We start from the raw sequence: 13,390 nt of genomic DNA on the forward strand, positions 1-13,390 counted from the left end.
ACTTCCCATCTTTTCGTCCAAACCATACCTATGAAATCCGCCTGTCATACTGTCACCCTTTCTTACCCTGTCTGTCTGAATTGCTGCAGCCCTTGAAAGTGGTGAACAGGAAGCATCCCCCAAGAGACGACTGGAAAAACTACAGAACACATGAGGACCATGAGGGTGACGGACCCTCCCCGGCCGTGGATCAAGATGTTTGCATCAAGGTGAGAGTGAAGGAAATGGAAGGCAATCTGTTTGTTTCCTGCCATCTGTGGGGATTTATTGATTGCCCTGCTCATTCAATTCTCCATCCATCCTTCCAAGGATCACAGTGATTGCGACAGCTCACTCTGCTTACAGAGCGGCATTCAATCATGCACGTCTTGTTGCACAATTACAGCTGACTGCTATTCATTCTTACCGTCCAGTCTACAATGGGATCTCTGAAACAAGATCCCAGAAAACGGCAGATTTGCTCCATGTTTCACCGCTTTTAAATTAAGACCTTTTCATTTTCTGCTGTAGCTCAAATAGAAGCTCACACTCCACTGTAACCTTTATTCTCCTCTCTTATCTAATCTTTTTCATTTGGATTTCTTGGATTTCATGACTTTATGTGCTTTCGCCAGATATGCAGCGGTTATTTCACGTGGACGGACGGACCACCGACACTGGCCAATGTAGACATTGTGGTTCCCTTTGGTATGCATCAAGAAGTTTGACTGTTGGCAAGCCTCCTGTCTTGTTATTATTACCTGTCTTTATTGTTGTCTATTTCAGGCAAGCTGACCATGATTGTGGGTCAAGTTGGTTGCGGGAAATCCTCCCTGTTGTTGGCGGCGCTGGGCGAGATGCAGCGAGTATCAGGAACTGTCACCTGGAACAGGTCAGTTACAGGTTTGGACGTTACCAGTGCATTCTGATCATGTTTTTTTTTTTTACAGTGGGGAATCTCATCCTTTTTTAAATTTTTAGTGGTTCACTGAATAAGTGAAATTGTCAGACTTTATTTGTTAGAGTTGCAGTGAAATGTGTTGACAGTTTGGAACCTTTGACTTATTACGTGATTAATGTAGATTCAATCAGAACGCAACATTAGACATGTATAGTATTTTCACTCATTCACTGCCATTGACAGCTGTAGACGTAAAATATTCATTTGAACTATTTCTATTAGTTTCCAATTTGTTTCCACTTTTGTTAACAAGAGTATGAAAACCTAGAAAAAAATATTATACATTTTGAACACATATAAAATGTGTGATTAATCTTCAGTTAAATAGTGAAGTCATGTGATTAATTACAATTGAAAAAAAATAATCGCCTGATGCCCCTAATAAAAAGGAAAAGGAAAGATTATTAAAAATTAGGGGCGCCAGACGATTACATTTTTTAATTGTAATTAATCGCAGATTAGATTTTTTTTAAAATCCAACACCTTTAAAAAGGCATTTTTCGACTTGCTGTTGACTGAAAATCAAATGATGTTGGCTCAGGTAACAACCAATCACGACTTACCTAACGTTTAACAGTTGAACCGTGATTGGTACATGAAAAATAATTATGTTATCAAACACATGACGGGCAAATTATTAACTTCTTATTGATGATAATTACTGAAGTTTCCCTTTAAGTCTTTTAATCTCTCAGGTAACTGAGCTGCAGGGGACACACATCTTTTATTTACGTGCCCTTGTGCAGCATGTAATTGAGTTTCCATGACAGGATTATGCACTTTGAATTTAAATCAGGCCGGAGGGTAAGACATAGCAATAAAATATCAGTAGAATTACAGGTCAGTGACATACTGCCGATAGTTGACATACATATGCAGAATTGAGAGTGCACGCAGTGGACCCCCAAATTATTTTTCCAATTGAAAAGAATCTGTTGCCATCATGAAACCTTTATCAACTGTTTGTAATCAAATATTTTTACATAATTTACAGTCACACAAGTTTAAAACAATGTATTGTCGCTGTCGGGAGGAATCCTTCTACTGTCGAAATGTCAATTTTTCAGGAAGTAAAAAAAACAAAACAAAACACCAGCTTGTTTTGAGTTCTCAAAAACAGCTTTGTTTGAGTTGTGTATCTTTTATACCATTTCACACAACATCAACATGATACTACCCCCCAAAAAAACATACCACACATTTAATCGCTAATTTAATGTTTAAAAAATGAAAAATGTAGACAAGTACAAAACAGCAGCCTTTTGTCCGCGGCCGTGCCGAGCCCCCACCGTGCAAAAACTCTTTTAAAACATCACAAAAGCACGTCCCAAACAAAGACTCTAAATTGTCCATAAGTGTAAACGTGAGTGTGAAGGCTTTTTTTTTTTTTTTTTTTTTACTATTACCTTGCCCAAATTCAGCTGGGGTAAGCTTCAACTTTCAAACCAGGACTTAATGAGGACAAGACGTCTAGAAAATAGTTGGGCATTTGTGTCACTGTGAAACATTATGGGGTATATGCCACAGAGGAGGCGGGACTTTCGACTTCCTGGTTTTCACACATCAGCTTTGTTTCCGTTTCCTGTTTGCGACGTGTGGCCGAGTCCCAGTTCTTTCGCTTCCGCCTTTGTGCCCGTCGGTTGCGCGTTCCCGTCGACGGGTGCGAGTGTGTAGTGTGTCTGTCTCAGTTGTCCGAAGCCATCGGCCGGAAATGACGCTGATGTGTGAAAGTGGGAAGTCCGTGGCATCTACCCCATTAAAAAAGGTTCTTCTCATCAGCATTTAAATATAACATTCTAAAGAAAACTATGATATAAACGAAATCATATACCAGAATGACTGCTTTTCCTAATGTCTGGTAGAGCTCTAATGATCAGAAACCAAACAACAATTAGCATACTAGCCTTTGTTAGCTTGAACAGACAGTATGCTAATATGTCATCACCTACCCAGTATAGCAACTCTATGACTTTCCATTTGTCAACAAAGTGTCACCTACTCGATCGACATAACCTCCTTAGCAAAGCTCCCCGCCAATCCAGCTCACCATATCAGTTCCGTGTGTCTGTCTTGCCTGTTGTCAAACTCATTAATCACCTGCCGCTATTTATACCCCTAAGCTATGTCATTAAAGCTGCTAGTTGGCCGTTTTTGTCCTACCCTAGTTTTTATTTTTTGCATATCCGATTTTGGTTGAAATCAAAATATACACATTAGGAATACAAGAGAAAGTAAAGCTGTTCCATGACTGTGCTCAAGCGTCTCAGATTTATATATAAAGCCCCCATCAGACCCTCACCCACTCCATTCATTCGCATTTCTCTCGCCCCAAATTTGGCAAAGTGAGCCGAGTGTGTCCCGGCTATCTCGTTCATTAAAGTGGGTGACAACCTCAGCATGCAGTCAAGCGTCTCTAAAGGATAGCAAGAACGAAGCTGTGAATTTGCAACAAAGTAATGGCTCAACCTTCTGTATACGCTAATCACCTGGATGACCGCGGGTCGTTTAGGGCAATGCACGTACATGCATGATTATTCGCAAAAGCACATGCATACTTTTTTTGTGCATGTTGGTGTTTCCTCCTCATGCAAATCTTATTTGTCCATGTCCAAAATACTGTCTTCTGCATTTTTGTAGCATGAGAAGAGCTGAACGTTTTGGCTTGTGGCATTCTAAATGTGGGACATTTCATACTTCATTTAACATTGGACCATGTGCTGACTTCATTTTGTGTGACTGAAAACACACGCAAGAAAGATTCATTCATTCATTCACTCACTCACATTCTTTCATGCTCTGTAATCTTCCAGGGGTGATGATTTTATCCAGTTTCTGCATTGGTAAATACTTCATATGAACACGATTTTTAACCAAAATGCTATCCTTTATGATAAAATGAAAAACTTATAGTTACCCATTATTTTTCAAATGTACTGTTTAACAAAACAGTGAAAAAAACACTAAAGCACAAATTTCTTTCCTATTAATTATTTTATTATTTATTGTCATTAAAAAAAAAATTACAGTTAATTTTAAAGAAAGACCTATATATTCCAATATAGTATTTTTCCTAAAAAATATAATAGAAATTAATGTCAATTTTCTATTCCTCTAATACTGGTATCAGCCACCAATACCTGAAAATAAGGCTGGTATTGGCACCAATACCGATATCTGGCATTGGTAATTGCAGGCCGTTATATTTTTCATTATAAAAATCAAATTTTCCCCCAAATTCAACATTTTATCTTTGCAAATCGGGGCTTAGATGTTTCGTGTAATTTCTTATAAATGATTTAAATCCTTAGAATTACTGTACTGGAAATGCCCTCCATTTGTTTATACATTTGTTACACGTCATTGGTTCTTAAACGACCAACAATATTGAACCTCCTCACAGGTGTAGTGGCTGCCATTTCACAGCTGTCATAAATCATCAAGCGCTCTGGGGCAGCTGTGACCAGTCACTTTCTCTGGGCAAGTGGCAAATGCTGTGCCCTAAAAATACATGCAAGCTTCAACTGAGGCCGTGCAAAGCCTTAAACAACCCAACAAGCATTTTGAATGGACTCAAAATGAGTTTGTGTGTGTTACCGTGGTGACACACTTTCCACTATATTCTGTTTTCTGTGACTACAATATTTCCTCTGATCTTATTTGCAGCCTGCCCAATTTGGATTCAGAGGGTGATGAAAGGTGAGTGTTTGGATTGGATGTAAATATGTGTAAAAAATTATTTTTCCTCTTAATCACCCTTGCACAATATGACCTGCACTGCTATTGGCTCTGCTCAGCAGTGTTTGACAGCAGGTGTCTGTCTAAATACTGTATACACCAATGGACCGTGACAGTCTTTGCTCCATGAGTCTATTTATAGATTTTGTGTGTGCACATTTCATCTGACACACAATTTCAAATGGTCATGGTTTCACCACGTTTAAAATGATCAAACAAATGTAATTATCAGACAAATATTACTCAAGTAAACGTAAAATGCCGTTTTTAAATGGTGTTTTGTTTTTTGTTTTTAAATCAAAGTGATACTACATTTAGCCATTTTCAACAATAAGAAGTTAATATTTTGTCTATAACTAATTGGATAACTTCATATTAATTAACCATAAATATCTTTAAAAGCACATTTTGCCACTTGCTGTCAAGTGAAAATGACATCACGTATGCTCAGGGCTCAGGTAACGACTAATCAGGTGCTCAGTTTGCAAGCGTCACATGACCAAATCCAGAGAAAGGTGAGCCGCCATTGGCCGTTACCTGAGCTCTGAGCACCTGTGATGTCATTTTCAGTCAACAGCAAGTGGCAAAATGTGCTTTTAAATGTATTAGTTGTACATGAAAAATAATGAAGTTATTAAATTAATTAGAGACAAAATATTAACTCTTTATTGCTCAAAATGGTGAAATGAGTTTAGTATCCCTTTAAGGAAAAAACAAAACTAGTGATGTACAATTTTTTTCAAGCCAATATCGATTTTATAATACAGAATAGTCCAAGGCGGATTTGTGATTAATTTTGGTGCAGGTTTACGTAGATTTTGAGATCTTACGTATACCATTTTTAAGGCCAACCAGTAATAGGACCGTAGAGATGAAAGCATGTATCAAACGTGTTTTTTTTTGTTTTGTTCATCAATACAGGACTGTATGACAGTAAGCATAATTCTGATCTGTGTTTGTATTCTCTGCAGTCCCACAGAGAGAGAAACAGCTGCTGATGGTGATGTCAGGTGAGCTCTTGAAACACACAATGTCATTTCCAAGGCGGTCTCCGTGGAGACCCATCATCATTATCAACACAGTCAAACAGAAAAAGAAAAGAAAAAAAATCAACACAGTCAAACAACCATTTTGCAGTGCTTATCTCAAAATGTAAGATAATAGATTTGCTCTCCCTCCACCGACTCGCTTCACCCTGAGCTGATCCTTAACGATCACCGGGTCACCCTTTTAATTGACTTGATCACTTAAAAAAATCTTTCGAAGCTTTGCCATGAGATTAATGTTGCATTTTGTCACCTTTGTTAGGAAGAGATGCGCAGTGGCCTACGCTTCCCAGAAGCCCTGGCTGTTGAACGCCACCGTCGTCGAGAACATCACATTTGAGATGCCAATGATCAAAACCAGGTAAGCTGGGAAAACTCACTTGGAATGAACAAGTGGTTGGGAGAAGAATCATAAAAAAACCACACACACAAAAAATTGCATTTGTGAACAACACCAAGACATGGGCTAAAAGACCCCAAAAGTGAAATAAATATGTACCATGTGTACGCTCTGCTCTAATAGTCTAATAGTGATCGCCCTGGCCAAATTTACATAACCCCGCCCACCCTGGAGTGTGCTTTGATTTCTGCCGGACACAAGCAAATCAGGTTCCTCAGGTTAAGCTACTTAATGTTTTTTCCATGACTAATTTGTCTTTCTATTCATTTCCAACACAAAATTAAAACTGTATTCAGATTGCACTGTTTAGTTAAACTCGGAATGATTAATGACGTCCTTGTGAACTGGCCTTGGTCCACTTAATCCGCAGTTCTTGGCAGCAACAACTAACAATAATTATCGGTCCTGGTCATGGCCTTTTTGAAAGGCCACATGCTTTAATCTCTGATAATGACTTGCCTGGCTTGGGTTTAATGGGCCGTTTTCTGAAGCTGCTTCTAATGGACTCTATGCTTGGTTGCTGGAGTGATTTTTGATGACATCGATTAACCCCAATTTGTATTTGCTCACCAACTGCCTCTTGTCTCTTAAGTCAATCTTTTTTATTTTCTGTCAACATCCATGTAGAGTCCAGCTATAGTAAATTGGTTAATATTTGTCTTTTTTTTCCCCCCACCTGACGTTGAATTCAAGCCATGATGCATCACTGTCGAACATATTGGACAGCAGAGGAAATAGCAGAGCTTCAGTTTCATTGAGGGTGATATGTTGGTACCTTCATTTTTGTCCTTTTCAGTATTTTATTTGTGTTGGTGTCCACTAGATACAAAGCTGTCATCGACGCCTGCTCTCTTCAGCCTGACATCGACATCCTTCCGCAGGGGGACCTGACAGAAGTCGGGGAGAGGGTGAGTAACATGTACCGCAATTTATTTCACAGTTGGGTCAAAAGTAACCCAATTAGGGATCAGAAATGGAACGATCCACTTTATGGGTCATTTGACCCAACTTTGAGTTAAAAAAAAAAGGGTCTTTTGGCGTAAATATTGGTCAGATCCTTTACTTGGGTCCAAAAGTGGCCATTTTGTATAAAACAGCCCAGAAAGTCAGTAAAAGATCTGACTAATATTTATGAGTTGTTTTACGCCCCCAAAAACTTTTTGGTACTCAAAGTTGGGTCAAATTGACCCAAGTAGAGGATCAATCCATTTTTGACCCAACTGATTTTAGAGTGTTGGATTCCGCTACAGAGTAAATTTTACTCTAAAAAGAATCTATTTGGTCCCACTCTAAAGTAAATTTTACTCAAAGTATTTCTACTGTGTACGAGAGAATTGGCCTATCCCATGACAAAAACCTAGTAAAGTTTTGAAGGATTTTTTTTAGTATTAAAAGAAAAGTTACACAAGGTTTGAAGAACGAACTCACAACCTTCAACTTTTGTGAGACGGCCACTCTACCACCTGAGCTATGCCACTCCTAATGTTTGCTATTATCCTAAAGGAGGACAAAAACATAATTTTTCATACCTCCAAGAGACTAAAAACAAAATTTTTGGTCTCTTGGAGGTACGAAGATTCCAGCTGGCATGAGTGATACACACAGTAGGAGCGGCATGGCTGAAGTTGTTGGTTTGTTCCTCAACCCTTCAGTGACTTTTTTTTTTAAGTTAACGAATCAAGTTTAGCCAAAATCTCTCCTTGTAAAATTTACTTAGAATTTCTGAGTGAACATTTTTAATAGCTTTATTCATGGGATAGGCCAATTCTCTCATACACACACAAAAAAAATAGTAATACACTAACACACAGTAGGAGCAGCATGGCTGAAGTTGTTGGTTTGTTCCTCAACCCTTTAGTGACTTTACTTTTTTTTTTTTTTGTAAACGAATCAAGTTTAGCCAAAATCTCTCCTTGTAAAATGTACTTAGAATTTCTGAGTGAACATTTTTTAATAGCTTTATTCATGGGATAGGCCAATTCTCTCATACACACTACAGAATAATTGGCAAATGGGACCAAATAGACTCTTTTCAGAGTAAAATGTACGCTACAAGATTTACTGCGTATGGGCATTTTTATGGCCTCATCCGGTCATCGCTCATCTGGTTGGAGCTGGCTGCATTGCACGGCAGCAACATTTGTCATCATTACTGCGCTTAGGATGTCATGCAGGCGTGTGCAGGGAGTTGTGTATCGATCGCCGCTCGCTCGTGTTGTGTTTCTTCATGCAGGGTATAAAACGGTCTTACCCAAGAGCATTCATGCATTTAATAATGTTATTGGTTCCTGCCGTGACTGAAGTCGATACCATCTCATCTCTCATGAAGGTGGTTGCATTTGTTGCAGGGCATCATCCTCTCGGGAGGGCAGAAGCAGCGCATCAGTGTGGCCAGAGCTTTATATCAGCAGACCAATGTTGTCTTTCTGGTGAGTCAGTTACTAACTCAAAAACCGTTGTGGAAACTTTTCTGTTCAACGGACAATTTCCAAGAAAAGCCTGCAAGAAATTAAAATGATGAGTGGACTTGACTTGGATGACACAAAGTCACTAATGTAGGGCATTCCTTGAATTTGTCACACTTTTGGAATGTCTTTTTACAGGACGACCCATTCTCTGCCTTAGACATTCACCTGAGCGACCATCTCATGCAGGACGGTATCCTCAAGCTGCTGAGAGAGGAGAAGAGGACCGTGGTGCTGGTCACACACAAATTACAGTACCTGCTGCAAGCGGATTGGGTGAGAGCTTCGTCTTTGGGTGTGGATATTTTTGATTTAGCAACACATTAGTTTGAAAGTGAAGCCTGCGTTTGTGTTGTAGATTATTGCCATGAAAGATGGCAGCATCCAGACTGAAGGTACACTGAAGGACATTCAGAAGTCTGAACCTGAGCTCTTTGAGCAGTGGAAGACGCTGATGCATAGACAGGACCAGGAGTTTGAGACGGTAATCAATTGGCACTTGCAGTGCAATTTCATTCTTAACTCATTCACTGCCATTGACGGCTACAAACGTCAAAAATTTATTTGAACTATTTCTATTAGTTTAACGTTTTTTTTCCTTTTTTGTTAACAAGAGTATTAAAACCTAGATTTTTTTTATTGTACATTTAGAACAGATATGAAATTTGTGATTAATCGCGAGTTAACTAGTGAAGTCATGCGATTAATTACAATTAAAAAATTTAATTGCTTCTTGCCCCTAATTTTTAAGAATCTTTTTTTTTTTTTATGAATTTATGGCAATGAATGAGTTCATTGCTTTGAATTACTGTTGCTTTACTGTGCTTGTGCATTTATTGCTTTTTGTGATGAACTTTAAATTGGTGTTTGCATAATGGCCCAAACACGTTGCTGTCTTTTGAATTTTGCGACAACCATTTTTTAAAATTTATTTACACCTCCTCTCCAGGAGACGGTGGCATCAGGCATGACAGATATGGAGAGGAAAAACCTGCGGAGAGCAATGTACTCGAGAGAGGCTGCTAAGACTGAGGAGGATGAGGAAGGTGAGGGTGTCAAAGCAATAATGCCAATAAACAATTACATGTGGGCATAATTAAGAAAAGTGCACTCAGTCCTTGAGCTTGCTGCAGCTTTCTCCGAGCGTGTTTCTTCCTGCTGCAAATGGAAGCAGCACAATCAGCTTTCACGTTTCCTGACATCAGGGCTTGTCCAACAAGAACATCATGTTGGTTTCTTCAGTTTGTACCTCAACAGCAGCAGTTTTGCTAATCAATGATTTCATTTGAGGAGCAACTTTCTAATTTTGACAAACATTTTTTTTTTTACAACGTTATCCCGTGGACCTAAAGCAAGGGTTTATTTACCAATAATATCACAACATTATAATGTATGAACAATTGGTTTTCTGTTTTTATATAATCAACTGTTTTTATTTCTTGAATTCACATTGCGTAGGCTATAGTAGTTCACTGTATTTTATTGTCTAGAAACATTTGCAATGGGACAATTTCAAATACAAATTTTGCATTTCTGAATGTTACCATTTTATGGTATTTGAGCAAAGTTAATGTGACAAAAAAATAAAAATAAAAAATAAAGTTTTTTGAGCACATTAGTGTGCAGACATCAAATGTCAAAATCAAAACTCGGGACTTTATTGTGAAAACAAACACGTAATAACATGACTGATATAACTATTTATTCATTTATTTTATTTTCTCTCCAGAGTCCAGAGACTTGAAAATGTACCTGTTATTTTGCTGTTTAAGTTGGATACACTCCATTTTAATGTGGCTTCAGTTAGATATTTGTGAAAAGTGAACTCCATCACGCTCGCACTTAATTCCGGCGTGAAACGCGCTAGCAATCTTAGGTTAGCTTATCGGTTAGCATGGATTCTCCGTCTTTTCTCATAGTTCCATCCTGAGAACGATACTTGTCCGAAGTGTAGCTTATTTTCCGCCATGGCGGCGATGATTACTAACTTAGAAGCGACTACTCAATGTGTTAGCCGCACTACTTAGCCAGCTGAAGGTCAGTGCTAGCTAGCAGGTGCAGCGCGCCTCGAACTCCGACTATGGCGTAAGTGCATCCATCCCGGTGAAGGTTTTTAGGACTGTCTTGGCGGTTCAGTTATTATAAAACCTTAAAAGGTTTTCATTTGTTTCCATGATGCACAAAATGCAAATGTTGACCCGCAAACTGCGAAGTGAAACCACAACACTACTTGACTACACTCATACTGTATAATCAAATTCACTATACACTCCTTATTTGAGACCAGAAAGTATGGTCCATCAAAGTAAGCAAGCAAAACAAACTATGCCACTTCTCCCACCATATTACAATCCAGTCCTCCATCTCGTTTTCATTTGTATGTTTACATCTTTCTATCTTGCTTTCCGCCTGCTTGGATTAGTGCGATACTGGTAAATGTCCTGTCAACGCTCACGTGCAGCCGAATGCTCCTTGACCTGCAGCATGGTGTGTGCAAATATATATTTACAGCTGGTGTTAATGTCACTTCCTCACGCCCCAGTTGGTGTATGCTCAGTTGCTCCTGCAAAACATTGCATTCATGGGAATGAGCCTCTGCATGCAGCAGCACATGTATGACTTGAAGGGTGAAACGCTGACCTCCGCCAAGGTCTTCCGTCATCAGTATTCACAACTGAAAGCATTATGCACACCTAGATTTATTTCCCAATTCTTTTACACTTATGTATACACTGTTTCTGATGGTGGTTGTCCCCTCCTAAAACGATATTACTCTTATTGATCCCGTTTGGTAGCAAGATTGATGTAGAATACTCCACATGATAGTTATCAGCCTTGTGAATAGGCTTTCGTAGCTGATTTAATATTGGGGTGTGCCAAAAAATCGATTCTCATAAGAATCGCGATTCTCATTTGGTACGATTCAGAATCGATTTTTAATGTCCCCAAATCGATTTTATTTAAATTATTTTATACTGTCTTGCCTTCTTTGTCTGTGTGTGCCTTTTTATTTGGAGCGCTTTTCATGTTGTACCCGGTTTGGCCACTGAGGGGCAGTGTGGTTCCACACTGTCTAATACCCTGTTAAGTTGTAGCCACATTAGAGAGTGGAAGGAAAAAGTCACGATTAAGTTATTCCAATAAACGTTTTTTTTTTCAGCATGGAGCCGTTCTTTTGCGTGATAAAAGTGCCGCGAGTAGCGCGCTAATTAGCATTAGCGAGTCAGACTGGAGGAGATCATTACAATTCCTTGCACGTCTATATATTGAAGCAAAAATCATTGTCAAACAAATTATTTTGAATCAAAAATCGTGCTCGAAAATCGATTCTGAATCGAATTGCAGACCCAAAAATTGGAATCCAATCGTGAGAAATTCAAAGATTCCCACCCTTTTTTAATATTACTTTGCTGAAAACAAAGAATCCAAGCTGTCGACAGATTGGTAATAACCTTTTATGGGTCCTTGGGGTGGCATGGCTCAATGGTTGAGTGGTCGTCCACCATCCGTGAGGTTGTGGGTTCGATCCTCACCCCTGGTGACCATGTCGAAGTCTCCTTGAGCAAGACACTGAAACCCGATTTGCTCCCAGTGGACCTGGCAGCGCCTTGCAATCAGCATGGCAGCAGCCGACCACTGGTGTGTGAATGGTTGAATGTGAGGCATTGTAAAGGGCTTTGGGCACAATATGGTGTAGTTAAAGCGCTATATAAAAAGCAGCCCATTTACTGTTTATATTTTGCAACATGCGAAGAAATTAGGTTCATTCGAGGTAAGACGAATATGTCGTTCTTTCTCAGACCCATTACGTAAGTAAGATCCTTCCAGTGAAGTCACGTGTTTTGTTGTCTCCAGAAGAATCCTCGGAAAGTGATGATGACGACAACCTGTCGCAGGTAATGCGCCAACGGGCCACCATACCCTGGCGCTCCTGTGGCACCTACCTGTCCTCGGCCGGGATCCTCCTTCTTACCCTGCTCCTCCTGTCACAGCTCCTAAAACACACCCTCATGGTGTCCATTGACTACTGGCTGGCACACTGGACGTCACACGTCATCACGGCCAAGTCGGACGCCACAGCACGCAACTGTACACTTGTTCAGGTGAGGGAGAGACATGTTTTTTTTTCATATTGTTTTATTTGTGCTTTATTTGCTATAGGGTGGTTATTTTCAATCTGGGGGAAGGTTCCATTGCCAACAGCACACCATGTGTAGGGCAGAGGTAGGGAACTCCGGTCCTTGAAAACCGCCTGTCCTGCCTGTTTTAGATGTCTCCCTCCTCCAACACAGCTGATTCAAATGATTAGCTCATCAGCGAGCTCTGTAGAAGCCTGATAACGATCCTGATCATTGAATCAGGTGTGGTGGAGGAGGGAGACATCTAAAACAGGCAGGAGAGTGGCTATTGAGGACCGGGTTGGAGGTCTCTGGGATGGCAGCACTCAATGTGGTCGTGATCCCTTTCAGTGTGAATGAGCCCCCATTGGGTGCTTTTCGTCACATGGTTACTCTGTGCTCTGCCAACATAATGGTTCAGGTTGTGTGTGTATGTGTGCGCGTGAATGGGAGTGGGAGTGGCTTTTCTTTTCATTGCACAGCACTATGAGTTGCATTTTTATGCATGAAAAGTGCGATATAAATAAAGCTTGATTTGCTTGGTACTGGGTCATGAAGCCGTTTAGCCAATGTGGCTAAACAGTATAAAACTCTCCTAGCCACATTTGAGTGTAGCTAGCCACGACGTCACATGTTTACGTGGCGGCAGCAGCGCCTATTTTGCCGCCATCTCACTACGTGCACCA

General features: G+C 39.9%; 1 protein-coding gene across 5 annotated transcripts in view; it reads left to right on the forward strand.

Moving 5' to 3' along the window:
• Nucleotides 1-13,390, forward strand: part of abcc8 (ATP-binding cassette, sub-family C (CFTR/MRP), member 8) — a 55,386-nt gene that overhangs the window by 28,800 nt on the left and 13,196 nt on the right. For 2 of the 5 annotated variants that reach the window (XM_077568215.1, XM_077568213.1), the window contains 12 exons: nucleotides 90-209; nucleotides 615-687; nucleotides 766-871; nucleotides 4,604-4,636; nucleotides 5,647-5,685; nucleotides 5,984-6,082; nucleotides 6,945-7,029; nucleotides 8,470-8,550; nucleotides 8,725-8,862; nucleotides 8,945-9,070; nucleotides 9,536-9,632; nucleotides 12,442-12,689. In XM_077568215.1, coding sequence (XP_077424341.1) covers nucleotides 90-209; nucleotides 615-687; nucleotides 766-871; nucleotides 4,604-4,636; nucleotides 5,647-5,685; nucleotides 5,984-6,082; nucleotides 6,945-7,029; nucleotides 8,470-8,550; nucleotides 8,725-8,862; nucleotides 8,945-9,070; nucleotides 9,536-9,632; nucleotides 12,442-12,689 — 1,245 coding nt within the window. The remainder of the gene's footprint in view (nucleotides 1-89; nucleotides 210-614; nucleotides 688-765; nucleotides 872-4,603; nucleotides 4,637-5,646; nucleotides 5,686-5,983; nucleotides 6,083-6,944; nucleotides 7,030-8,469; nucleotides 8,551-8,724; nucleotides 8,863-8,944; nucleotides 9,071-9,535; nucleotides 9,633-12,441; nucleotides 12,690-13,390) is intronic. The other 3 variants (XM_077568216.1, XM_077568218.1, XM_077568214.1) reach the window with 3 other exon arrangements.

The sequence above is a fragment of the Vanacampus margaritifer genome, chromosome 6 (genome assembly GCF_051991255.1).
Source record: "Vanacampus margaritifer isolate UIUO_Vmar chromosome 6, RoL_Vmar_1.0, whole genome shotgun sequence".
NCBI classification, from domain to species: domain Eukaryota; kingdom Metazoa; phylum Chordata; class Actinopteri; order Syngnathiformes; family Syngnathidae; genus Vanacampus; species Vanacampus margaritifer.